General features: G+C 45.7%; 1 protein-coding gene across 2 annotated transcripts in view; it reads left to right on the top strand.

The window, feature by feature from the left end:
- The window catches only part of PTDSS2 (phosphatidylserine synthase 2), a 30146-nt gene that overhangs the window by 4867 nt on the left and 1032 nt on the right, over positions 1-24247 (top strand). For both annotated transcript variants that reach the window (XM_062495046.1, XM_062495047.1), the window contains exons 2-11: positions 3550-3651; positions 8298-8380; positions 13006-13073; positions 14702-14836; positions 15629-15679; positions 17144-17257; positions 17887-18005; positions 18691-18805; positions 20435-20580; positions 23391-23576. In XM_062495046.1, coding sequence (XP_062351030.1) covers positions 3550-3651; positions 8298-8380; positions 13006-13073; positions 14702-14836; positions 15629-15679; positions 17144-17257; positions 17887-18005; positions 18691-18805; positions 20435-20580; positions 23391-23576 — 1119 coding nt within the window. The remainder of the gene's footprint in view (positions 1-3549; positions 3652-8297; positions 8381-13005; positions 13074-14701; positions 14837-15628; positions 15680-17143; positions 17258-17886; positions 18006-18690; positions 18806-20434; positions 20581-23390; positions 23577-24247) is intronic.

Genomic DNA, 24247 nt, shown 5'->3' with positions numbered 1-24247 from the left:
CAAAATATTAATAAATAAATTCTTTGCATTGTGTTCCAGTGATTGTTATTGTGTTTAATGGAGTTGTTGCATCACTGGTGACAAACAAGCCATGGATAACAAGGGTGCGGTCCCTGTTTAAGATGATTTTAATTTGTGGGAGATTGAATGAGGCCATGGGCTGCCTGCTCTTGGCTGTTACTGTCTCCTTTTCACCCCAGGATCTGCCAGAATCTCCCCAAAAATGACATGTTTAAACAATTCCCTTACATCATTTCTATCACTGAATTCAATTGGAAAATAAAAGTGCTCGTAGTTATTTGCTTGACAGACTCGCAGTCTCTCAACGTGACAGGAGAATGACCTAGCATGAAAAAGAGAAGTTGGGATCAAACTTAATCACATTAACTAGGAAAAAAACACACATTTCTTTTTGTGATCTGCAGTGTGGGAGAGCTTCATTTGCTCTCACTTGGTGTTTAAATTAGGAGGGCAAGGGCTTGTGTGAAAACAAATGTGATTTATTTCATTTCAATCTCCCAGAGCTTGAGTGGGGAAAGAGCCAAATGCGTGGTGCAGAAAGGCAGAAAAATAAGCCACTTAATATTCCAGCTTTTTAACAGTTTGGGATTTGTTGTGAGTTTTCTCCCTGGCCTTAGATATTTTTGTGCTCGGGTACATCAGGCACTGCTTTGCAGTTTTTGATGTGAGACCTCACAGCTCTGGCTGCAGTTTGTATCCCCTTTGCTTCGGGTGTGTTGCCCAAACTCCTGTGTGTAATTGTAAGGGGAAGATTCCCATCTTAGCTGTTTTCAGCCTCCCAGGCTCCAGGCCAGGAGAACATAAGCCTTTCCATGTAATTCCTGCCTTGCTTACCTTGCTGGGCTGTTCTTAACTTGCCTTCCCCTGGTGTGTTATTTTAAAGTGTGCATGGAGATGAAAACAATCCCCTTGTGCTGTTAAATTCATCCCAGTCTCTTGGACAAACCCTTCCTTAAGGAGAGTTGCTCCTTTTTGTGAAATTGTACTTTATTTTTAAACTCCTGAGCTGTAAGAAGACATGGTGTACATCCATATTTCCTGTGGTTTTTTCCTCTCTGAAGTGGATTTGTGTGATGCTATGTTCCCTCTCATTGCTGTGTCACTGCTCACAGCTCTTTGGCAGAGCTGCCAGCTTGCTCTTTCCAGAAGTCAAGCCCATCTCCAGAGCCTTTCATCTCAGCTCCTGGAATTCACACTGCACTGGAAGCACCTTTACCTTGAAAACGTGTTAGAAGGGAATCTGGCAGCATCTGGAGATGAAAACTGAGCTGCAAGGGAAGTGATGAGAGAGCAGCTTCTTGTTTCTTCTTAAACAGGGCAGCTGGTTGGGTTTCAGGCTGGTGGCTGTGGCACCAAAATTAAATGGGAAGTGGGATGCTGGGGCTCCCCAACACCTACCCTTCACTGTTCTACAAGATCTTCGCAGGGAGGAGCTCAGCTGAATCATCCTTGTGCTGGTAGAGGGGTTTTCTTGAGGTGTTTGCCCAAGGGAGGATGTGTAATAACTATTTTTTTGGCAATTTACAGGATCTGAACAAGCTTGAAAAAGCAGCTGACTTGGTGTGGGTGTTCAGGTGGTGAAACAGTAAGGTGGGATTCCTAGATTTGTTTTTGTAGCCTCTTAAAAACTTAACAATGATATAACAAATAACACATATCTATAGCTCTACAACAACATCTGTAGCTTTGCAAAGTATAACAATACAATCATAAGTTTCAAAACCAAACAACAGAACAAGGCATCAGGTACCAAACTGTTTTTGGTGCTTGCCATAGAATCCATTCATTATATCCACATGTAAATGCAGGGAGCCAGGAGCGTGGTGTGATTGGAGTGTGCCTGCTGTCCTGCCTCCTGGGAGAGGCTGGGGTTTAGTTTTCCAGCTCCTGCAGGATCCAGGGCAGGCCCCACGTGAGCACTGATGGCTGAATCACCTTTCCTGGCACCTGGAAAGATGCAGCTCCCCAGCAGGAGCCTGTGGCTCCCAAGCTTTTCCCTGGGTTTGGGCATGCTGATTCCCCTCTAATTCTGGAAGTACTTGTGGATCCTTGTGTTTTTCTCCTGGAGTTGGTGGTCTGTGTCCTTAGGACCACAAGGAGGGAGAGCCTTCAATGCCAAACTCTGTTCTGGCAGGGGCAGAAGAGGATTGTGCCTGCTTATGAGGTATCGTGTGTGTTCCCAGTGGGATTACAGGGATGCTGTGGAGTACGTGGGGTTTGGAGTAGGATGGAATTTTCATTCAATTCTATGATTTTCTGAGCAATTTTAGGTGGGTTACTGCAGGGTTGTTTAACGGGTAAGTCAGTGGATGGTTTGGAAATTCCAAGGTTTATTGTGCACCACGCCACCTGGATATACAAACCTTGGCATGACCTGGAGATGGGATGTGAGCTGCTGTTACAAAAGACTATATAAAGAAAATGGAAATAGAGCTAAATGTGTCATATACAGACACTTTTCTTTTACAGGTTTTCTCCTCCCTAAGCTTCCTCATTATATGTGGTTTGTTTTATTAGTTTGTGTTAAGGGATATTGTCCTCTAAACCAAAACTCATGGTGGGTCCTTTGGCCTTACATGGACAGAGTTCCCATGCTTCTCAACTGGGGCCAGAGGAGTTTTCTGATGAAAACAGCAAGTGGCTGCTCCTTAAGGAAGGAATTTTCTACTTGAAGTTAGAAAAGATGCAGACACTGTAAGAATATTCTCTGTGTGGTGATCAGTGGGTGTAGGGTGTGAGTGTCACTTGGCTGGGTGTGCTCTACTTGCTGTCCTTCCATAGAATAATGGAATTCATGGAATGGGTTGGGCTGGAAGGGACCTTAAAGTTCATCCAGTCCCAAGGGCAGGGACACCTTCCAGTGGCCCATGTTGCTTCAAGCTCAGTCCAGCCTGGCCTTGGACACTTCCAGAGATACGGCAGCCACAGCTTCTCTGTGCCAGAAGAATTTCTCCCTGAGTGCTTCACCAAAATCCATATAAACCTCTGGGCTCTCATGGATGGAACAGCCCCCCAGCTTTATTGACATGGCTGTTTCCACAGAAACCCCTTATGCTAAGTGCACTGAAACTGTAGGAATATCCCTGGAAATCTGACATCTTAAGGTGACATCAGAGTTCTTACAACAGCAACTTAGAGATTTTTTTTAAAAAAACCTTTTTTTTAATGAATAATTTTTCTTGTGTAATTCCCATGTCTGGAGTGAATTCCCTTTGGTTGCTCTCAAGGGCCTGTTCCCTCAGCTGCAGTTTTGATTAGCAGGCTGTGAAATAGAGCAGCACTGTCAGGTGTGGACCTGCCAAACCTGGGGGGGGGACACCTGGAGCTGTTTAGATCTGGGTGCTGGCTTTTTCTAGGCTGCTGCTGCGACCACATGCAGTGCCACTGTAAGTTCTGTGCTCTGTGATACAGAAAACCTCAATATTCCTGACTGCTGGCCGTGGTTGTGGCCTCCTGAGGCTTCACTGGCAGGGGGAGATGTGAATTTTCCTGCTTTTTAATGTTGGTTTTCTCTGTTCTGGATTTCAGGAGAGCTCATACCCTGACAGTCCTGTTCATCCTCACGTGTGCGCTGGGCTACGTAACCCTGCTGGAAGAGACTCCCCAGGACACAGCCTACAACACAAAGAGGTGAATACCTGAAGAATATCTGAATATTCCCTGGTGTGTTTTGGAAAAGGGACCTCCAGTAACCTGTGCACTCCCTTGTGGAAGTGCCTGTTCCCTTAGGAAGTTACAAAACCAGTCATAAGTCTGTAAGCTTCTCTGATGCTGATGGTTGAGTTGAATTTCTAATCAGTTTAGTGTCACTGTCAGGCCTGTGGCTGCTCTGTGGTGTGTTTTAAAGCAAAATATAAAAAAGCTTGCTAAAGCCTCCTGGCTGGGTTTCTTTGGCAAGGGTTCTGCCTCTGTTTCTTAAAATAGCCTTTTCTTAAAAATAATCTTTCCTTAAAATAACCATCATTTCAAAATGCTGGGAGCTGTGACTACATTTTTCTGGCTCGACTGTTTTTTGTGAAATTCTGTTCAAGATTTCAATACAAATCTTTGTTTGTTGTTGAAAATTGCTGTGAGAATGTGTAGCCAAGAGGGAAGCTCTGGGGAAATAAGAATGAATCTTACATGTATGGTCAATTCCTACTGTAATTTAAACTGATGCAATGTTGTTGAATCTCTCCCCTTTTAAAATACAACAGGGAAGAAAAAGGAGGTAGGAAAGTGGTGGTTTAAAAAGCTAAGTATGTTTCAAAAATATGCTGCAAAGCAACATTGCTAGGAGCAAGAAAATAATTGCTGGTTTCTTAAATATAATGAAATTTTCTCCCTTGCTGTTTTAAGTTGTTTTTTTTTTTTTTCCCCCTCTATCTGTACATTTCTGAAGTGACTCAGGATATAGCATCCATTGTCCTGGAGATGCAGGAATTGGGGTGTTTCCTGAGATAATCTTGGCTGTTGTTCTGGTAGTTACACAGTGCCTGAGGGTGATGGAACTCACACTGTGCCCCACTGAGAGCTGGGATTTCACACGTGGGAGGGACATGGGACAAGCTGGAAGGTATCTGGAGCCCGGGAAAGGTTCTGGAAGGTTCCTTTGTGAACAAATGCCATTTTATTCCCAGTCATAATGAGGGAGGCCAGGCTGCAGGGGTGGTGTGGCCTGGAATGGCCACTCTGAACTGAGAAGGGGAAAAGCTGAAAGAGAAGTGATGACACATCCTTAGGGAATAATACAGAGCTAAGGTGACTCAGTGGAATATCTTATTATTGAGCTTAGAGCCTCCACTGCCTTAATCAAAACAAACCTAGGGAAGATTAGTCAGCAGGTGGATCTTTCTCTCAGGAAACAGGAGTTGTTGTCTGCTTATCCAGTGCCCAGTTGTTAAAATCAATTTACAACATCATTCCAGGGAAGGGGCAGCAAACAGGCTTTGTTCACTCCTGCAGCTCTGCAAGGTCTTGGCACAAAAATCCTTGAAAAAGCAGCATCCTGAGGCTTGGACATGAACTTGCAAATATTCCAGGTTTTGTGTATCTCTGAACAAAAGGAGGCATTTCAGAGCAGGATAAGATGGGCACAGTGTGCATCAGTGTATCCATAGTCCAGATTATCACAGGTATTGTATTTTTGCTTCCATAATTTAAAATCCCTCATGCTGCCCTGAGACCTTTGTCAGTCCTGGCATGAAGCTGTGTTGTAATGTGATTCCAAGCCCCATCCAGCACGAGGCTGTCCCTGTGTGCTGGTATTCCTCGGGAACACTTGGTGCCTAATGGCCAGGAGGAGTTTTGTCACCAGGGAGCAGAGTCTGGAGCTGTCACAGGGTTTTATTTCCACCTCCTGCACACTGACAGTGGAGCAGTGTCTGGGGTAGGTGCAAAGCCTAAATACACACTTCCAAAGGCTCCAGCTTCCTTTGTTTCCGTGCCCTGGCTGAGGTGCTGCCCCTGTGAGCTGCTGTAGGTGCTCAGAGCAGTAAATTGCAGTGAACCTGCCAAATTTGCTGTCTCTGTGTTTCCCAGACTGGAGTCATGGGGTGTTCCCACCTTTCCCCCTATAAAATCAGGATTATGTCACCCTATAAAAGTGCTCCACCTTCAGGAGAAGGGTGAGAGGTGGGTTTGTGGAATCAGGAGAAGTGATGGACAAGACCCAGGTGAGAGCAGGAACCTCTGAGCTCACGGGGTGTGGTCTCTGTGGCTGAGATTGGTGTTTGCATCCGGACCTGCAGCAGGGCAGGGCAGTGAAACAATTAAAGAAGGATTGAGTGAAACAATTGAAGGAGGATTTTTGCAGGGGTTTTTATATGTAAATGTTGTAAGAGTTCATTGGGATCACACACGTGATCAAACTGCCCCTGGTGTAAGAACATTTCCTTTGTTAGGCATGGAGAGGTTGTGCTGTGAGCCTGTCTGATCCATGACAGCTTTACTGCCACAGTTCTTCCAGACATGGAATAGCTCATCCTGACTGACAGCTGTGACATTCTCCTCTGTTCAGCCTGGTCTGAACTCCAGCTCTGAGTTTAGCCAAATAAACGCTGAGCACCTCCTCTGCATACCATGGAAGAAATCCACAGCTCCCAAATATTTGGAATGCTGAGCAGGCTGTATTGGAGGAAAAAAAGTTGTGGGTTTTTTTGTTTGTTTGTTTGCTTGATTTTTTGTTTTGTTTTGTTTGTTTTTTTGTTTTTGTTTTCCATAAAAACACATTCACGTTTAAAAACACCCAGTGTGCTTCAGGGTTGTACGTTGAATTTCCAGCTGGGAAATGTCTCTCCTGAGATGCTTTTTCCCACAGCTCTTGGCATTCCCTGCTTTCCACGGGGACAGATCCCACAAGGATATGTGGGTTTGCATGCTGATCTGCTGCTGCTGTGGCTGAGCACCCACAGGGAAATGGAGGTAACAGAAGGCCAGAGCCCTCTTCCAGGGCTTGTGGTGCCCCGAGGGGGTTGTACCAGCTGTGCCAGCATGGATCCAGCCCGGGAAGGGACAGGGAGTGGGAGCTGGCTCCTTGAATCCCAGGACAAAGGGCCATACACAGCTCCTCATTGTCCTGTGTGTGTCAATCGACTCTCAGCACAAACAAACTCTTGTTTGTGCTGATGGAGCTGCTGCCAGGCTTCCCCCCCCCCCTTTTTTTTTTTAATTTGGTTAAGTGCTAAAATGATTTTTGTGGGCACACTTTGCTATTTTGTGCCTTCCTGATTTGCTGCTCAGGAAAATCCATTGGCTGTGTCCAGCCAGGTGAGGAGAGGAGAACCCCTCTCAAGTGCTGGAGCATTCCTGCCTGAGGCCAGGCTGCTGCTTAGGCATTGGAAGCTTCCTAAGGAGGTAGATTAATGATAATAAGAGGGAAAATTTAGTTACCACTGAGGGGGAAAAAAAAATGGAGCTGGGGTGGTTATTTATGCAAATTTGTTATTTGCTTCCAAACTTCCTGTGGTGAACTTGAAGTAAATTAATATTTCTGGATCCCCAGCATATTTCAGCACAGCTGCTCTTGGGCTGAGAGTGGATTTTAGAAGGAGCACAGCTAAGCTTCTGTGGTGGTTTGGATCCAGGATTTGAATTCTAGCTTTGGGAAGACAACCCTCCCAAGCCCAGAGCAGTGGTCTGGACCCCTCAGTTCATGGCTGAGTTGGGATGGGGTTGTCACACCACACAGGACTGGGGTTTCCAGATACAGCCAGGGACTCAAAATGCAGAATATTCTCATTACTGGAGGTCAGCTGAAAGGGTTTTGCCCTCCAGATCTTTATAAATCCCCATGGAACTGTTTATTCACAGATCCATTCAGCACCTAATTCTGGTGTGCTTCCCAGTGTTTAAAGCAAGCAGAATTACTGAGTTACATCTGTTGACTAAAAGCCATTTTTATTTTCAGAAAGCACAAACATTTATACTCAGAGGTGAATGTTACAAAATGGTTTTTGTAAATCCTTTAGTCTTCTATTTTGAAATATTTTTTTGACATTTTAAAGCACAGTCTCCTGTTGCTTCTGATATGTAGCATTTTCTCTCTGGCAGCAAAATTACTGGGTATTTTGTGTGACTTCTGCAGACTGAGCCATTTTATTTGCAGTCAGGGCTGCACCATTTTCTGCAAACATGGAATGAGCTCTTTTCCAGTTGTCCATCCTTTCAGCCAGCTCTTAAGCAGGTGATATGAGACAGCAATCAGGGTCCAGTGGGAGTTGAGGTGCAGTAAAAAGAGCATTTTTGGATTGCTTTATGCCATTTATTCCATTAAAACTAAAGGAACGTGCCCAGGGTCATAGGTCTTTGTTATATTTGGGCTTCTGGTCTGATAATTTATTTTTATTTAAAATCTCTGCTATGTTCCTTAGGCTCTGTGTTATGGTTCCATCTCTTGAAGTATCAGCAGTGCTGGTGTGGTCTGGAAAGCTCCTGCTTGTCTTTAGTTGGTTAAGAAGCTGTTTTGGAGTGGTGACAAGTCTGACAGCTCCTTTTTAAATTCCATGGAAATCTAATGGAGCAGTGAGAGCTGCCTCACTGCTAAATCCTTCATTTCTTTGTGAGCCAGTGGGAATAAAAGCTGCTCCCGGGCATGGGGAAGTGTTTGACTTGCTTTGATCCTTAGCCTTTTTTTGGTTGTGGTTTTTTTTTTCTGGGTAGTGTCTGGATCCATTTAAGATGGACACATTCAGCAGTTCAAAAACAAGGGCCAGACTTTTCTCACATCAAAGAACATGATTTGCAGTCTCGGGAGGAGGATGAGGCAATAAACCAGGGTGTTCTGTTTATCCTTCCAGAGGAATCGTCGCCAGCATTTTGGTTTTCTTGTGTTTTGGGGTGACACAAGCTAAAGATGGACCATTCTCAAGACCTCACCCAGGTAATTCACCTTGCTGGGCTCACTCAAATAGTCCTGAGGAGCTGCCTGCTTTGTGAGGAAGGTAAATGTTTGTGTTGCCTAGAGAGCAGGTAAGTTGTAATTTCAATAATCACAGGTTCCTCAGCACTGCACACTGATCGTGGAGGCTCCTCCATAAAATCCTGCTGGGCTTCTTCCATGGAGCTTGGAGATCTGTTTGGATCTCCCTGGTTTGGCTTCCTGTTGTTGGTAAAAAGCTCTGTGAGAACTGCCATGTTCTTAAACCTGAACTTCCCCTGTTTATCCTTGTTTGTTTTTTTTTCTCACTGTACTGGGAGTGCACTTGTGACTGTGTGTCTGGTGCTAGAGCACTTCCTTAGCTCCATGTCCATTTTCCACAGCAGATCAGAGGCCCTTAATTATGATTTTAAAAGTTTCTTGTGAGACTGGTAGTCTTGAAAGCACAACACAAACCTCTTCCAGGTAATGTAACTGCAGGTGAAACATGAAAATATTTAAATGGCTTTGATCTTTTGCCTATTTTTAGATGTGGATCATTGAAAGAGGAAGAATTAAGGGAATTCATATAGACTTAAATAATATTCCTGAAAGCATTGGGGTCTCCTCTCAGCCAAGTAAAGCTGGGTTTTATGCCAGAAATTGAATCCAGCAGCCACCCCACAACCCTCAACCAAAGCAGGTGTGGTTCCAGAGTGGTTTGCCCTCAGCAAACCTGGGGGTTTTATTAAATTTACCTTTCTTATTAAATAGCAGGGTTTAGTCTTTCCTTCTGTTCCAGTTAATTGTGGTTCCTCCTGTAAAATCAGTTGCTTCTTTGAGGACACCAGTGACACTTGGATGCACCCAGGTTATGGGGGTTTTTGTCTGGGCTGGTTTTATTCCCTAGGAAAAAAGCAGAGAAGTTTGGCTTTTAATCTTGTCCTCGATGTAACATTTCCCCATAACATTTTGGCATTGTTTTGAGCTTTCTGCTTTCAAATGTCCCCTCCAGGGCTGCAGGGTTATTTTGGGGACTTTGGAGGTAATGTGATGCTTCCCAGATTTCTGGTTCCAGAGGGCGGAGTGGTGTTAGGAGCTCCTCTGTCACCCCAGTCCCTTGGGATCATCTTCTCTGCTGTCCCTGCCTTCCCTGCTGCTCCTGCTGTGTGTCATTAACCTACTTCTAATTAAGGCTATTAAGGAAACTGATCCCAGCCACTACCTTTGTGGCACCTGTCCAGACTGGTGGCTTTATTTCTTATTTTGGCTGCCTTCTCAGCATTCCCAGCTTTAGCCAGGGGCTCATCCAAGCTTTGCCATTTCCCTACTGATTCCACACAAGCCCCTGTTTTCTCCAGTTTAATAATTTGCTACATGGACAGATACCAGCTGCCTCCCTGCAACTCAGAATTGTAGGATTGTCATGGAAATAAGAAGGTATGACTATTCAGGCAAGACTTTACCCACTTGCCCTGCTTTTATCCCATTTTCCTCTGGCTTTGGTTCCATCCTAACTTTCAGGCAAAGGAGGAGCACTCCTTTAGCCCTGGAGAACAGTATGGTGCAAGGGACAGATCTTAAACTCTGCTTTGTCATTTATTTATCTATTGGTGGGTGAACAGCCAAATTTGGGGAGCATTTCCCTGGTAGAATTAATCCTGAATACAGTCAGCATCAGTAGCCTGTCTCCTTAGGATTTGCAGATAAGAGATATTCTTCCTTCTTTCTAGAGCCTGGTGTTGTAGGAGCCCAGGGATGCTTTACTGCCTCTGTCAAGATAACACATCTATGCTGTCATTCCAAAGACATTTTCCATGACAGTTATTAATGCTCTGAGAAGCAGCTTTTAATATTCCCAGCCTTTGCCAGTTTGACTTAACGTGTGGTGTGTGACAGAACAAGCTGTTTGGGGAGTAAATTGTGAGGGTCTGGAGTAATCTGTGGGATTGAGGGCTGGGATAGCTGGGAACGTGCAGGCAGGGACCAGACAAGGGCAACACTGGTGACACTGGAAGGAGCAGCTCCAGGACAAGTGTTCTCCTTGGGCAAACAGATTCTTGTATTTTTTACAAGTTTAGCTCCTCAGGCAGAGTGGGCCAAACTCTGAGCAGAAGCTGAGAGTTGGATTCAGCTTTCTGGGATGTTCATGCCCTGTTCCCAAATCCCTGCCAAGGCAGCAGTTCAATGTTTGATCACAGGAATCACTGGGTTATCAGGTGTGTCAATGATTAGTGGAGACCTCCTCTCTTGGGAGGAAAGTCCTGATTGGAAGGAGGCAGAATTGCAAGTGAATTAAAGGAAAACAAGTACTGGAGATGTGCCAAAAATAACCTTACAGCTAAAGCTGAGCTTGACACAGGAGGAGAAAGAACAGTATTTGTACAGCCTTGAAAATGTTTGGGGTGCTGGTATTGAGTGTGTTCAGAACTTCTTGGGGACCTCTGTGAGCTGAGGAGAAACCACAGCACTAAATCAGAACCAGATCTCACTTTCTAATATTTTTTTTATTTATTTTTGCTGAGCCTGCTCAGCAGCTGCTACAGAGGGGAATAAAAGCTCAGACAAGGATTTAATTTCTCTGCTTTCCGTGTCTACATCACTTTGAGGAGCAGCCTGTCACATTGCTGACTATGAGCAGTGTAAATTCTCTGGTATGAGGTTTATGGGTTAGAAAAAAATGGCATTTTTTTCTGGCAGTGACATTTCAAGGTGGGAGAAGTGTGGTGACAAAAGGTTAATTCTCCCTGCTGGCCTGAATGTGGTGCCAGTTTGGGAAGAAGCTACTCTCTTCCAAATAATCCTGTGACCAATGGAGGAATTTTTTTTTTTTTTTGGTCTTTGATTTTTCCTAAGATGCATTCTGGAAAGACAGGCAGGTGAAAGCTGTCACAGAGCTCTGAGTTGGTGCTCTTTTTTATTTTCCTTTTTTTTTTTCCCCAGAAGTGTAAAATAGGTGATTCTGATGAAATTAATTTTGTGGAAGGTCCCACTTGCCACATTCTTTTTATGATGGTGTCAGAGACTGCTTTTAAAAATGTGTCAAGTTTGTTAGTATGTTTGGTTTAGATTTTTCTTCTTGGTTTTGTTGTTTCAATTTTGTTTTTTTAAAGAATTTATTTCCTACTTGAGGCCGAACTGGATAAAATACATGTTTTGGGAGAAAATATCTCCTGAGGAGCTCCATGGGGAGTTGATTTGGGATTCTGAGCTGATAACTCTGTAAGCCTCTGTTTGTTTCATTCTTCTGTAATGTATGCCTGGCCCTGCTTTGAACATCAAAGTGCTTACATTACCTTGGAATTAACAAACAGAAATTCCCAAGCCAGGCCTGAGGGTCTTGGTTTCCTGGTAAACCCTGCTGGGATTCCTCTCCATCACCCCCATGGACCTGAGGAAGGAGAACTCCATTTATAACCAGGAAACACCTGTAGACAGGTCTCATCCGTAAAGTGGTGTGTGATGTTTTTGGAATTTCAGTATCCACCCAGAATGTGTTGAGTTTTCCTGAAGTCCCTTGTGTGGAGTCTTTGGATCTGGGTAGGGAAAACTGCTGGAGCTGTGTCTGTACCCACCCTGGCTCTGTGTCAGCCTCTCAGGGCAGGAACCATGAACACTGAGGGGGTTCAGAGCCCACAAATCACTGCATGGAACAACCTGGCTCTGGGATGGATCAGGGGTATGGATGAGCACAAAAGCCCCATCCAGGATGGCCTGTGGCCCAGGGGCTGAGCCTGTCAGGAGAGCTGGAAGTGCAGACACTGTAATTTGGGCACCCTTTGGATTCAGGTGTCACTGGGGTGTGTACAGATCTGTAATCACATGTCTGGGGAGGGCTCCGAAGCTGCTGAGCTTTGCATGGCATTTCTTCTGGAGAGTCCCAGGTGATCTCAGAGGCCTTGCATCCAGCACCTGCTGAGCCTTTGGCCCGCTTGTTTTTAATTTCATTCCAAGTAAAAGTGAAATTATCTTCAGGGTTTTGAATTCTCTTCACACTTTCTGCCCCGTGGGGACACGACCTTGTCCTCGGGCCGAAAGCTGGGCTTCCAAACACAACTCCAGCCTGCCTTGGGTGTGTCTGGTGTAGCCAAGGTTGGACAGGTCAGCTCACCTGAGAGCAGGGAGAAAATGCAGGAAAGATCAGGTTCTTCTCCAAGGACTGCTGGAAGGCATTGCAGGTGGCACATTCCTTTCTTTCTGCTTCCTAACTGCTGAGTTTTTTGGGTTGAAGTGTTGTGGATCTGGATCCCTTCTCCCAGATCCAGGTCAGTGCCTGAGCAATTCCAGCAAACTTACACAGCAGTCTGTGTGGGAGTTGATTCTTTCTGGTTGTATCCCTGAGGGAGGGTGGGGAGCACTGTGCTGGGAGCTGGGAATTATAATTCTGTGGTGGGAGCATCTCTTGAAATGGAATTAGTTTCCTCAGAAGCTGTGGCTGCGCCATCCCTGGAAGTGTTCCAGGCCAGGGTGGGCATGGAGCAACCTGGGACACTGGAAGGTGTCCCTGCCCATGGAAGGGGGTGGAATGAGATGGGCTTTCAGATCCCTCCCAACACAAGGCATTCCAGGATTCCATGATATTGAAATAAATTAATAATTAATTGATGGTTTGCTCCAAAGCTGCTGACATCCCCTGTGTCTCTCTTCAGCTTACTGGAGGTTTTGGCTGTGTGTCAGCGTGGTCTATGAGCTCTTCCTCATCTTCATCCTCTTCCAGGTAAGTGAGTGACACCTCCAGCTCCTAAATGGCACTTCCATGTGGAGATCAACTCCTTTGTGGTGCTTTTTTTTTTTTTAAATCCCTGCTGACTACAGGAGATGCTCATTTTTGTGAGATGGAATCATTAGTCTGTTTAATGAGAGTATGAGGCTGAGGGAAAAGGGAATACAAAAGTATTTCACCTGCTCTGACCTCCAGTCACCCTCGACCCAGGTCAGACACTGTGTTGAAGTGGTTTTAGATGAGCTGGTGAGGGAATTAATGTTCAGGAGCTGAAGTTTCACAGTCCAGTCTCTGCCCTGCTGGACCACGTGTGACTCAGGGGGAATTCTCCTGGTTTCACCTTTGGAAATACCTTTTACCTGGAGTTACAGGTTCTTTGTAGGTCTGGGAGTTTTGCAATGAACCAAAACTTCACACCCAGCTTTGTGTGGTGGCAAGAGCTGAGGGGGAGGTTTTTCATAGAAAGATGTGCCCTTGGTGCTTCCAAATTAAACTGCTTTTACTACGTTCTTTTCTGACCACATTTTACCATATCTTGTCCTTTAGTAAACTGAGAACTTCCCCCTGACTTCTACAATTCTCAGAAGATGAAATTAAATATTTTGAGAAAATATACTCATCAGGCAGCTCTGAAAATCATTTAGCATGAGAGAAGAATGAGGAATGTTTTTTTTTGTTTCTTTCTTTTTTTTTTTAAAAAAGGTTTGTTTGTAGAGGCCACATGAGCTTGAAGAAGTGGGGCTGGTCACCCTGGGTTTTTCCAGCCATCCTTGAACATGATATTCCTGAGTAGCTGCAGTCAGACTGAGTATTTCTTATTAGTTGTACTGGTGTAGTTCTGAATTCCAACAGAAAAGCCTGGAATGGCTTTGCTTCCCTGTGGCAGCATGTGGTGTCAGCAGAGATTTAGTGGTTAAGGAACTCCCTGCTGTTGCTCAGCTCTTTACTAAAAATACATCATTGCCTTGCCCAGGTTGAAATAAGGTTAAATTCTGCTGAGTCTGCAGGTGGCTGAACTTCCTGACAGCAAATCCAAGCTTGCTCGTTGCTGAAACTTGTCCCAGAGTTCATGTGACTTCAGCAGTTTATTCTGTAATTTTATTATTATTCAATTAATTTTGGGTTTGGACATCACCTCATAATTTTGGACATCACAGAGGTTCCAGAGTCAAGATTTGACCACACCACTGAGTGATTCTGATGGGAAATAAATGCCCAGCAAATCTGTGACTGATTTAGTGACAGATGAATTCACATTTTGGTGATTTTGATAATTTATTTTTGCTGTTTGCATGGGACCTTACCAGAAATAGGCGTTGGGAAGAATGAGCTGTGTGAGGGTTCTGGGACAGATGAGGAGCACAGAGGAATAGCTTGGTGTAAAGGGTTAGAGATCACTGATTTTTCATCTTCAAGGTCATTCTGTAGCCATTTTTTTCTGTTAATATTTAGGATTAGAGGCTCCAAGCTAGGTATATGTGTGGGGTGCTTCAAGGCCTGGCTTTATTTCAATAATTGTTCCACAACGAATTTGAAAAAAGGTTGATTTGAAGGTCCATGTTGGCCTTAATTCTGTTTGCGAATCCTTCGGGGGGATCCCGGGTTTCTGTGTTCCCTTGCAGACTGTGCAGGATGGGAGGCAGTTCATGAAGTACATTGACCCCCATTTAGGGGTTCCTCTGCCAGAGAGAGACTACGGGGGCAACTGCCTGATTTATGACCCTGGCAATGGAACTGATCCCTTCCACAACATCTGGGTAAGGAACAAACTCACTAATGGGGCTACCTGGGGGTAAAAATCTGCTTAATTGAACTCTTCCAAGTGTGAGTCTGGCTGAGTGCTGAATCAGAGAACAGCCTGTGACTGGCTCTTCAGCCTCTTTATTTCTCTTCTCTTGACCTTTCCTGTCCATCAGATGGGGCTTTGTTTCTCTCTGGGTCCCAATTACCTGATTGCCCAGGGCTGAACTGTTCAACAGCTCTTCTTTCTCAGGTCATTGGTGTTAAATTTTCCTCTCAGAGTTTGGATTTCTTCCTGTGCTTATGGAATCTTGTCCTCAGTCACCCTGAGGCACAAACCCTAAAGCTTCACCACAGAATCCTAGAATGGCTTGGGATGGAAAGATGATGTATCTCCACCCCCTGCCATGGGCAAGGACACCTTCCACTAGTGCAGGTTGTTCCAGCAGCACTTCTCTGAGTCCTAAAAACCATCAAGTTTCTCACTGGCAGAAATTCCAGGGCAAAGGAATGGTTATTTACAGCTCCCTGATTGCATGGAGTGAGGAGCACCCGAATCCTTTGGGTCTGCCCTGTGAATCTTCAGTGCATCAAAAACTGGAATAACTGGAATCTTATTAAAGCAGAGGGAAAGGTACTGTGCCCAGGGACTGGCAGGGATGGTAAGATTTAAGAAGCTCTGCTAAATTCTTTCGTGATGAAGGAATGCAAGTATTCATGTGTGGAACAAACAGAAGTTTACTGCTGCATTTTTCTTGAAGGGAAAAAAAAAATAAAAGGCTGTGACCTTCACTTTTCTTGGTTTTCAGGACAAGCTGGATGGATTTGTTCCTGCTCACTTTTTTGGGTGGTACCTGAAGGTAAGAATGACTCATTCCTGCTTGGGCACTCTGTTCCTCTGTTCTCAAAGCCTCACTGCTGCTGCTTTTGTGGTCACTTAAACCAGAGTGTTTGTAGTACATGAAAATACATGTAAATGTGTGAAAAGCCTTTTTTCCCCATTTTTTTTCTGTCTCCTGCCTATGTTAGGCCATCTCATTTCTTTCCAGAGCTTTCTTACATCAACAGGCTCTTTCTTCCCTCCACAGGGATTCATCCTGAAATGATCAATATTCAGATCAATAAAGAACTTAATTCCTCTAGCAACAAAAATGCTGGAATGACCTTTGGAAGTGGAGTGTGGGTCTGGCAGTGTCAGTGATATTCCCAAATGCAGATGTTGCTATTGCTGCTTTCCCAGGGCCATCAGATCAGGATTTTAAACTGTTAAATGGGCAGTGGTTTAATTCTTGTTACTTTTTAGTTGATATCAACCAAGTGTGGATGGAATTTCAGGTGTGCCTGTCTCTGGCAGAACATTCAACAGTGTTTTGCTGATTACCTTGGTTGAAATATTACCTTTTTTAACCCAAGCAGACTGACTTAACTCAGGAGATTTTGGCCCCTGCAGACCTTGTTTGGGTTTGCTATTTAAATAACAGACTGACAGAGCTCAACCGTTTTAAAACCCAAGCTGGAACTGTTGGTTTGTATTTTCATTTAAAAGTGCAGATGTGTTCTAAGTGGTTTGGGGATCCCTCAAATCCAGAGGTGAATTTGCTGGGCGTGGGAAGACCTGGACTTCAGCTTGTTCTGTAAATGAACTGAATTCTAAATTTGGAAAACCTGGATCCTTTTTGCATCCTGAATTGCATTAGAAAATGGGGTGCCCAGCTGGAAGGAGACTGTCTGCTGGATTTCCTCTGGGCCATAGCATATTTTTCTCTTAAACATGTTAAATATTAATCTATTTCTCTATTAGAAGTTGGAGGTTGAATGTGTTGTCTCAGTAAACAGAGATGGGCTTGTGTTTGGATTTTTTCCCCCAAATCTCAAAGCACCAGGATGACAATATTGAGAATGAATGGGCCTCATTCGTCAGAAATTATTGTGGCTTTGGAGTTGTTTAGAGCCCATAAAAGGCTCTGAAAAACCTTTTCTGAGCACTGTTAGAACGATGCTGCCTGTGGTGGTTGAGCACCCAGTAATTCCATGCATTTAACTAATTTCCCTCCTGCTGAATCCCATTTTACCAGAATTTATCATCATCTGTATTCCTGTGCTGGTTTTGGCTGGGGCGGAGGTGATTTTCTTCAGTGTGGTTCCTTTCTGTTGTGCTGGTAATGTTGATAAGTTGTGAGGCCTGTGAGCATTTGAACCATCACATCATGAAAACAGAACCGCCCTGAGTTTCCTGATCCTTTTCTGGATACTGGAGACTATAAAATCTGCAAGTGTAGATGTTTGTCAGCAGCTGTTTAAAAGACTTTTTTTTCTCCCTTCAGACTCTGATGATTCGGGACTGGTGGATGTGCATGATCATCAGTGTCATGTTTGAGTTCCTGGAGTACAGCCTGGAACATCAGCTCCCAAACTTCAGTGAATGCTGGTGGGATCACGTATGTACTGAAGGGATCAGGGTTTATTTGGGAAAACAGATTTTACAGGGAGGGCTAGGAAATGATGAGAGCTAAACTGTATCACGTGTGTGTGACTGCTCCCTGTTGAGTTTGTAACCTGCTCGTCACTGTTTCTGTAATTTTGTGTGTTACAAACACTTGGACGTGGTTAAATATTTGTTTGGGTTCCTTTCATTGCCAGAGGGAGAATCTAAAGCTGTACCTAAATATTTTCAAATATTTTCTGATGGTGCAAAGCAATGAAGTCTGAAATTTAGAGGAAGGCAAAACTTGGTGTGAGCTTAAAGGGACACCTTTTTAAAGTTGTGTTTTATTTTCCTGTGAGGTGGAAGTTGGTGTCAGAGCAATCAGAATTCCCTGCAGTCAGGGCACACAGTTCTGGATGGATTTTGGGAAAGACCCAAGCTTGGAATTATTTGCTCCATGGTTGCATTTTCAAAAGTCAGTGCATTATTAGAGACATCAAGCCAAGCTATTTAGCCCTCAGAAAACCTGTGGAATTAATACTCTGTCCCACTCCTTGGGATGCAGAGGTCTGCCTGTAGTGATTCCCTTTCCCAAGCTCTAGTGTTCCTTCCCCAGCATCATTCCTGTGTTTCTCCTTCCAGTGGATAATGGATGTGATCTTATGTAACGGGTTAGGAATTTACTGTGGGATGAAGACCCTGTCCTGGCTTTCCTTGAAAACCTACAAGTGGCAAGGACTCTGGAACATTCCAACCTACAAGTAAGTTGGGGAGGAGGGAACCCCACAGGCACAGCACAAAGGCTGGGCCCCTGTTTAAGAGCTTGGTTGTTCTGTTGGGGTTAATATGGGTTAGAGAATTCCTGGGTGTTCAGGTGACTCCAGGATCCAGTGACTTATTCCTGCAGGGAGGTTTGTTGGAGGGTTTTACTCACCTTGTGATTGGGATTTTTGGAAATACACCTGTGTGTCCCAAACATCTCCTGGCTGGGAGTGAGGACATCCTGTGGAAGTGAGCTTATTAGATGAAATGCTTTAAGGGGGTGCAGGAATCCAAGTTGACATCATACTCCCATTCACAGCAAGGATCTGTTTGTTTTTTTTTGCATTCCCTAGTAACCAGAACTTCACAGAAACTGGGACACTGGGAATTAAAATTTAATAAATCCCTTGTAGTTGTGTACCAGTAATGACCCATTGTGCTCTGTAGTGTCTTTGCTGAGCAGAGCAGAACTGCTTACAACAGTGGGTGTAGTATATTAAAGCTTAAATTGATAATTAAAATAACAAGCTCAGAGCTAATCTCATTAACTTGTGATTTTAATGGAGTAAACGGAGGCATTTTGCATAGCTGAACCATCTCAAATGGAAACGATGGCGGATGCCTCTTGCCTGCTTTTCCTTCAAGCTGCAGTGGTTATTTTGCCTTATTTTTTTTTTCCCCCAGAGGCAAGATGAAGAGGATTGTGTTCCAGTTCACCCCGTACAGCTGGGTGAAGTTTGAGTGGAAGCCAGCGTCCAGCCTGCGCAGGTGGCTCGCGGTCTGTGGCATCATCTTCGTGGTGAGGGACACCTCCCTGGCCCTTCTGCCCCCTGCTTCTGTGGCTCAGGCTGCAGCTCTGGGGATGTTCCTGAAGCTGAGGCCAGGAGGGATCCCTTCCCAGTCCTGCAGAACAGGGGGCTGGTTGTGTCTCTGGGACAGGTGACGGGTTCACTGCAGAAAGGATTGTCCTTGTTTGCTGACCACTGTTGCTGGCAATGAGAGCAATATAAACTGGGATCTTTGGGTTTTCAGCAGGTTGCTGCTCCCCGGAGCACTGGCTGTGGGTGAAAATAGTTCAAATCCCTTCGTTTTATGCAGGTACAGGTCACATTGCAGCTGGAAAGGGCCATGTTCAAGGCCTTGGGCTCCTCTGAGCTCAGTCCTGAAGAACAGATCTGCTTAAATAATTCAATTCTGGTTTTTTTTCTTTTTTTTTCTTTTTTTTTTTTTCTTTTTTTTTTTACATTTCACTGCATACACACCACCTGAGTGGGTGGAACTGTTTTATGCTGGGAATGCAGCATCTGAAATTCACACCTGTGGCTGTGAAACTGAACTTGTCACCCACATGAGACTGATAGGGAGGGTACACTGGGCAGTTTAAATGCCATTTTCCCACTTCTGCCCTTTTCCCGACCAGGGGTCTTTGGTCTTTGTGCCGTCCATGGGATGTCACTTGGCTCTGCTCTGAGCAACTCACTTATCTCAACCCAGCAGCTGTGAAATTTAACTAAATCCATCCCCGTGACAGTTTTGATCCAGAGGCACTGGGCAGGTTCAGTGGCACAGGACAGAACTCTGTTTTGCCAAAACAAGCTCCCAGCACCTGATTCCTGCTTCAGGACATATTGGCCAAGCTCACATGGCACACCAGGCCTGCTTGGTGGGAGGGCTGAAAGAATATAAATAAAAGAGATGTTTCCCCAAAAGGTTGCTGGTTGCACCCTGAAGAAATTGGGGTTTGAGTGCTGCTGCAACAGAGATCCCAGTGAATTTATACTGGACTGTGGGATTATGTTTCTTTTAGCACATCCCAGCTTTAGCTGGCAGGTTCTAAGCAGCTTCAGTTTCTGGCTCACTCCTTGGGCTTTCAGCAGTGCTTAATGCCCTTTGTTATCACTTCTTTTGAAGTGACAATCTGGTGTCTCTCTGCTCCCTTAAGCACACTGCCAGAGCAGCTGCTCGAGAGAACATTTTGCTCTTAATTTATAATCAACTTTCCCAAGCTGGCTTGGAGGGTGAGTTTGTATAACTGAGAAAAAACATCCCAGCCCAGCCCCCCCAGGATGTGCAGCTCGTGCCTCTTGTTATGGTGGGGCTCCCTCAGCTGGGTTTTAAAGGACAGGGAAAGGAAAAGCTGTGCTTTTAGGATTTGTCCTCACTGTTTGTGCAGGTACTTTAGGCACTTCGTTTGAAGTTCAAAAACTTGCTTGACATTTTACAAGCGATTTTTTGCTTGTCCAGCTTTTGGTTGTGATTTTTAGTGCCTCTTCCAACGTAGAGGGAATGTTGAAAAACCCAGTTGCTTTTGGGTTGGTGCTGGTGGTTCACTCATACTGAGCAGGGGGAGCCATTCAAGGAGAGAGGGGCATTCCAGGCTTCATCCGGTGGTATTCTCCAAATGTAATTTCAATGTCCTTTCTCCCAGTTTTTATTGGCAGAGCTGAACACGTTTTACCTGAAGTTTGTGCTGTGGATGCCCCCGGAACACTACTTGGTGCTGCTACGCCTAGTGTTTTTTGTCAACGTGGGAGGAGTGGCCATGAGGGAGATCTATGACTTCATGGATGACCCGTAAGCCCCACCTCTCTGCACTTCCCATGTCGAGCTCCACGTGCTTTGTTTTGAACTTGCTCCAGCTTGCTGGCATCCATCTCGGGCACCAGTTCAGCTTGTCAGGGACAAAAAAGGCCTAATCCCAAAGCATCTGCTTGGTGTTCCTTTGTTTTGGAGGTACCACTCTCACCCCACCCCAGTCAGAGAGCAGCTGTTGTTAAGGGCATTGTGCGTGCACTGTGTTAACCTCAGTGGCTGGTAAATGATCTCTCTGTGGAGAAGGGAACGTGGAAATGAGCTGGAGTGCCACTGGCTCGTGGGCAGAGGAGCGCTGCGCTCCCGATTCCAGAGCAGGAGCCAGGAACTGCAGTCCTTGGATGTGCCCTCTGGGGACATCGGGGCCCAGACTAAAAAAATGTGGTTCTTAAATGCACTTCTTTCCTTGAGCTGTCTTCCCCCTGGCACTCTGGAGCTCTCCTGGCATCCTCTTGCAGGTCAGAAGCCCGTGGTAGCAGGATGTGCTGCAGGTGAGGCACCACACACAGCAGTGCATGTACTTGAGACTGTTCCCACCTCAGCATCATATTTTTCCTCGCTGCTTTTGTTTCTGCAGACCATCTGAGAGCTGAGAAAGCTTTGTTCTCAAAATCACCTTTTCTTTTAATGTCACAACCTGCCTGAGCCCACATCCTCAGCCTAAGGCACCGCCTGGCTTCCAGGGGTATTCATTGTCTGTCACTGACCAACGCAAAAAAGTGTCTGTGTTCAGAATTTAGGGTTCCAACATGGTCTGAAGATCAGTTTCCCTTGCAAGGCTTTGACTCCTAGAACTGGGAAGAAGGGCCAGCCCACATTGCTTAGTCGGAATTCAGGACATTCCGCAGGGGCAGGATGCCCTGCCCTTGGTGTTGGACCTACTGTTTTGGGACGTGCCTCCAACTCACAGGTAAGAAGAGTCTCTGCCTCTCTGCAGAGCTCCTCTCCTTAGCACCATTCATCTTCTTGTGTTGGGGTTGGAAAAGCTCCTTTGCCCTCTGTTCAACCACGTGGCATAACACTGGAATTTGGGAGAGCCATCCCTTGCCGGTGCCTCATCCCCAGTTCCGATTGCTGCCGTTCTTTCCATGAGCTGGAGCAGCTCATCCTGAGCTGCACGTCCCTGTCACTGCCACCACCTTCCCTGCTGAGGGAGGTGACTGTCCCCACATCCTGGGGTTTCTGGCTCTGCTTGATGCCCCTCAGAGCTGAGATCAGGTTGCTCCTGCAGAAGGGCAGAGCTGAGCACCTGCTCTTACCTGGTACCTTCGCTGCAGAGGGTTTTGTAATTCCCTCCTGCATTCCAGGCCATCCAGGCAGAGTGGATCTGCCCCCATTTACCAGCTTCACTTTCACATCATTTTAAGCCAAGGATCCTGCAGGATTCTTCCCATGGTGTTGTAGGGGAAGAGCAGGGGAAGCATGATTTGCGCCATGGTTGTATTTACAAAAGTCAGTGCATTATTCCTGCTGGGAAGAGCAGGCTGTACCAGAGGATCCCAGCTTACATCACATGGGAAACGTTGCTGACCTTTTCATTTTGGAAGCTCTTAATGCTCAAAGATTGGAATATTCCATTGCCCTTCCTTGACAAAAACATGGCTCACTGCCTTGTCTGAGATGAACTGATAGGAGGTTTCTTCATCCAGCCCTGCAATACTGGGTCTAGAAAGCAGTGAAATTCCAATGTGAAGAATTCTTCTTGCCATTCAGCATTCTGAGTATCCACAGGCAGTTCTGGGGCTTTGCTTGCAGGACCTTAGGCTGAGCATGGTGACAGTGCGGTGCCTGGAATTGTGATAGTCCCAGAAGAGGGGTGAAGCTTTCTCCAGCCCTCACACACCACACGCTGCCTCTGAGTTCCCAAGGACTGGATGTGTGAAATGTTCCTGACCAGGAGTGTCTTGATGTGTTAGTAGCATTTGACCTAGTCACACATTCCTGATTTGGAATCTTCCTGTCACCTCCAAGGAGTCTGCATCAAGGCCATGAATTTTTAACTCCTCCATCACAAGAAAAATCTTTCACATAATTCCTGAGTATTAGGGCAGGAAACCAGCTCTCTTCCTCAGCAGCCTTAGGGGCTGCCCAACTCTTGTGTTGGGGTTATCTTTGATTCTGTTGTCAGGGAAAGGATGGCAGAGGACGAAGCAGCTCAGCAGAGCAGAAAGCTGCCCTCATCATCCCAGTAACTGGAATGCCCTGTGAGGGATCTGTAGCTTCCTTTCATCTCTCTGCATGTGGGTTAGGGCTGGTCTCTGCCCATTTAATCTGTCACCACCTGGAGCAGTTTCTGCAGCCCTTTCATCCGAGCTGATCCAGGCAGGATACCTTTTAAGAAGGAATGCTCTCATCCCCTCTGCATCAGAAATCACCTACACTCAATTTATTCCATATTTTTTTTCCCAGTGTATTTGGATGGTTTGGTGTAGCTTTGGTGTCAAATATGGCTTTGGGCCTCGTGTGTGAGAAGCTCCTGTTTGGAACCATACCCTAAACATCAGCTGGTCTCAGGCTGGTCAGAGAATTGTTTACCTGGGAATGGGAACACTTCCCTGTATTGTGTGGTGATGAAGTTTAACTGTTAGCACTTTTAGAGCCTCTGAGAGGAAACTGAAGTAGCACCAACATGGAAGTGTCATCCTGCAGAGCCTCAGTGCATGTGTGATCTGAACTTGTAGGACTGTGCAAAGCTGAATGAAATCACTGCCCAAGCTGTCTTTTTGTACAGATTTCTCCACGTCCCTAATTTTACAGCAGTGAAATGTTTTTGTCCTTGTTTTCTCCTGTAGGAAGTTCCACAAGAAGCTGGGCCAGCAGGCCTGGCTGGTTGCTGCTATTACTGCCACGGAGTTCCTGATCGTTGTCAAGTATGATCCCTACACTCTCACCCTCTCCCTGCCCTTCTACATCACCCAGTGCTGGATCCTGGGGATTATCCTGGTGCTCACCTGGACGGCCTGGCGCTTCTTCATTCGGTGGGTGGTGCTGCATTTGGAGCTGGCCAGGGTTTTAGGAGGATTTGTTCAACCCCCATCCTCAAATGTGCTCCCTGGGACTGCCTGGGGAGAAACCACAGCTCTCTTAGGTGGGTGCAAGTTCTGAAATAAACAGGGAGTTATCTGGGCCTGATCCTGGCAGTTTCCTGTCTGGATCATAGAAAGCAGCTACACAGGGCCTAAACAATTAGCAGCCTTCCAGTATTGGAAGAGACACACAAGGAAGCTGGAGAGGGACTCTGCATATCATGGACTGGAGGGACAGGACAAGGGGAATGGCTCTGCACTGCCAGGGAGCAGGATTGGATGCGATGTGGGGAAAAATGAGGGTGCTGAGACCCTGGCACAGGATGTCCAGAGAAGCTGTGGCTGCCCCAGGATCCCTGGAAATGTCCAAGGCCAGGTTGGATGGAGCAGCCTGGGATAGTGGAAGGTGTCCCTGCCCATGGCAGGGGGTGGAATGGGATGGGCTTTAGGATGCCTTTCAACCCAAACCATTCCATGGTTGGTTGAAGCGCACTGCTGTGCACAGGGAGCAGCAGTGGCTGCTCCTGCAGGATTAGCTGTTCTGGCAGAGATGGGAAGAGCCAGGCCACCAGCCAGAAACACAAACTGCCAATGAATCAACGCCATCAGCAATTGTAGGAATG

Source organism: Cinclus cinclus, chromosome 6 (assembly GCF_963662255.1).
Source record: "Cinclus cinclus chromosome 6, bCinCin1.1, whole genome shotgun sequence".
NCBI lineage: Eukaryota > Metazoa > Chordata > Aves > Passeriformes > Cinclidae > Cinclus > Cinclus cinclus.
The sequence above is the reverse complement of the archived record's forward strand: the minus strand, read 5'-3'. Positions and strand labels throughout refer to the sequence as shown.